The sequence below is a fragment of the Larimichthys crocea genome, unplaced genomic scaffold (assembly GCF_000972845.2).
Source record: "Larimichthys crocea isolate SSNF unplaced genomic scaffold, L_crocea_2.0 scaffold83, whole genome shotgun sequence".
NCBI classification, from domain to species: Eukaryota; Metazoa; Chordata; class Actinopteri; family Sciaenidae; genus Larimichthys; species Larimichthys crocea.
In genome coordinates this window covers 1,294,425-1,295,492 of record NW_020860930.1, presented here as the reverse complement: position 1 = coordinate 1,295,492, position 1,068 = coordinate 1,294,425, and the positions used below count along the sequence as shown (strand labels likewise).

The 1,068-nt window shown below is 41.3% G+C and overlaps 1 protein-coding gene across 3 annotated transcripts in view; it reads left to right on the top strand.

Annotated features, from left to right (window-relative positions):
* Window positions 1–716: 716 nt before the first annotated feature.
* syde1 (synapse defective Rho GTPase homolog 1) overlaps window positions 717–1,068 on the top strand; it is a 13,328-nt gene continuing 12,976 nt past the window's right edge. For 2 of the 3 annotated variants that reach the window (XM_027277080.1, XM_027277079.1), the window contains exon 1: window positions 717–1,011. In XM_027277080.1, coding sequence (XP_027132881.1) covers window positions 888–1,011 — 124 coding nt within the window. In that variant the 5' untranslated portion in view covers window positions 717–887. The remainder of the gene's footprint in view (window positions 1,012–1,068) is intronic. The other variant, XM_027277081.1, reaches the window with a different exon arrangement.

Genomic DNA, 1,068 nt, shown 5'->3' with positions numbered 1-1,068 from the left:
TGGAAACATTGAGAAAATATTAAGGAAACATTGAGAAACCATCGTGGAAATATTGAGAAAATATTAAGGAAACATTGAAAAAACATTGTGGAAACATTGAGAAAACATTATGGAGACATTGAGACAACGTTATGGAGACATTGAGAAAATAATAAGGAAACATTGTGTAAACATTCTAGAAACATTGTGTAAACATTGAGAAAATATTAAGTAACATTGTGAAAACATTAAGGAAACATTGAGAAACCATTGTGGAAACATTGAGAAAATATTAAGGAAACATTGAGAAAACATTATGGAAACACTGAGAAAACATTGTCAAAACATTGAGAAAACATTATGGAAACATTGAGGAAATATTGTGGCAACATTGAGAAAACATTGTGGAAACATTGAGAAAACATTATGGAAACACTGAGAAAACATTGTCGAAACATTGAGAAAACATTATGGAAACATTGAGAAAATATTGTGGCAACATTGAGAAAACATTGTTGAAACATTGTTCATAGGCACTTACAGTGTGTTGTTAAAAGAAGAGCTGATGAACACCGTGGAAACATGTTTCTCTGTTAGAGTCTCTGGACTACATTTCCCATGAGTCCTCTGTCTCCTTCCCTGGCTGTGGAGGGAGGAGAGTGGGAGGAGGAAAAGGGGGAGGAGGAGGTGGAGGAGGAGGAGAGGGGGAGTTTGGGAAAGAATGTGTGGAATTCATTTCCTGTTCTGCAGCTCTCAGAGTCAGAGCGAGTGAGGAGTCGGAGTCATGGCCGAACTGAAAACTGTGAACGTGATGAAGGAGCGCTGACTCCTCTCTTCTCCTGCTGGATTCTTCTTCTTCTCCTGTCCAGGAGGACTGAGGAGAAGGAGGAGGAGGAGCGGGGTCCACCATGGCTGAGCCCCTGCTCAAGAGGACCTTCTCTAGGCTGAGAGGCAAAGACAGATCCCGCAGGAAGACCGACCCCAAACTGAGCGGTGAGCAGCTGCAGACGTTAAACATCGTCAACAGTTCAAGTTAGTGTTTGTGAACGCTGCTCAGTTCACCAACTTCACATCTCTCCTCTTCTTTTT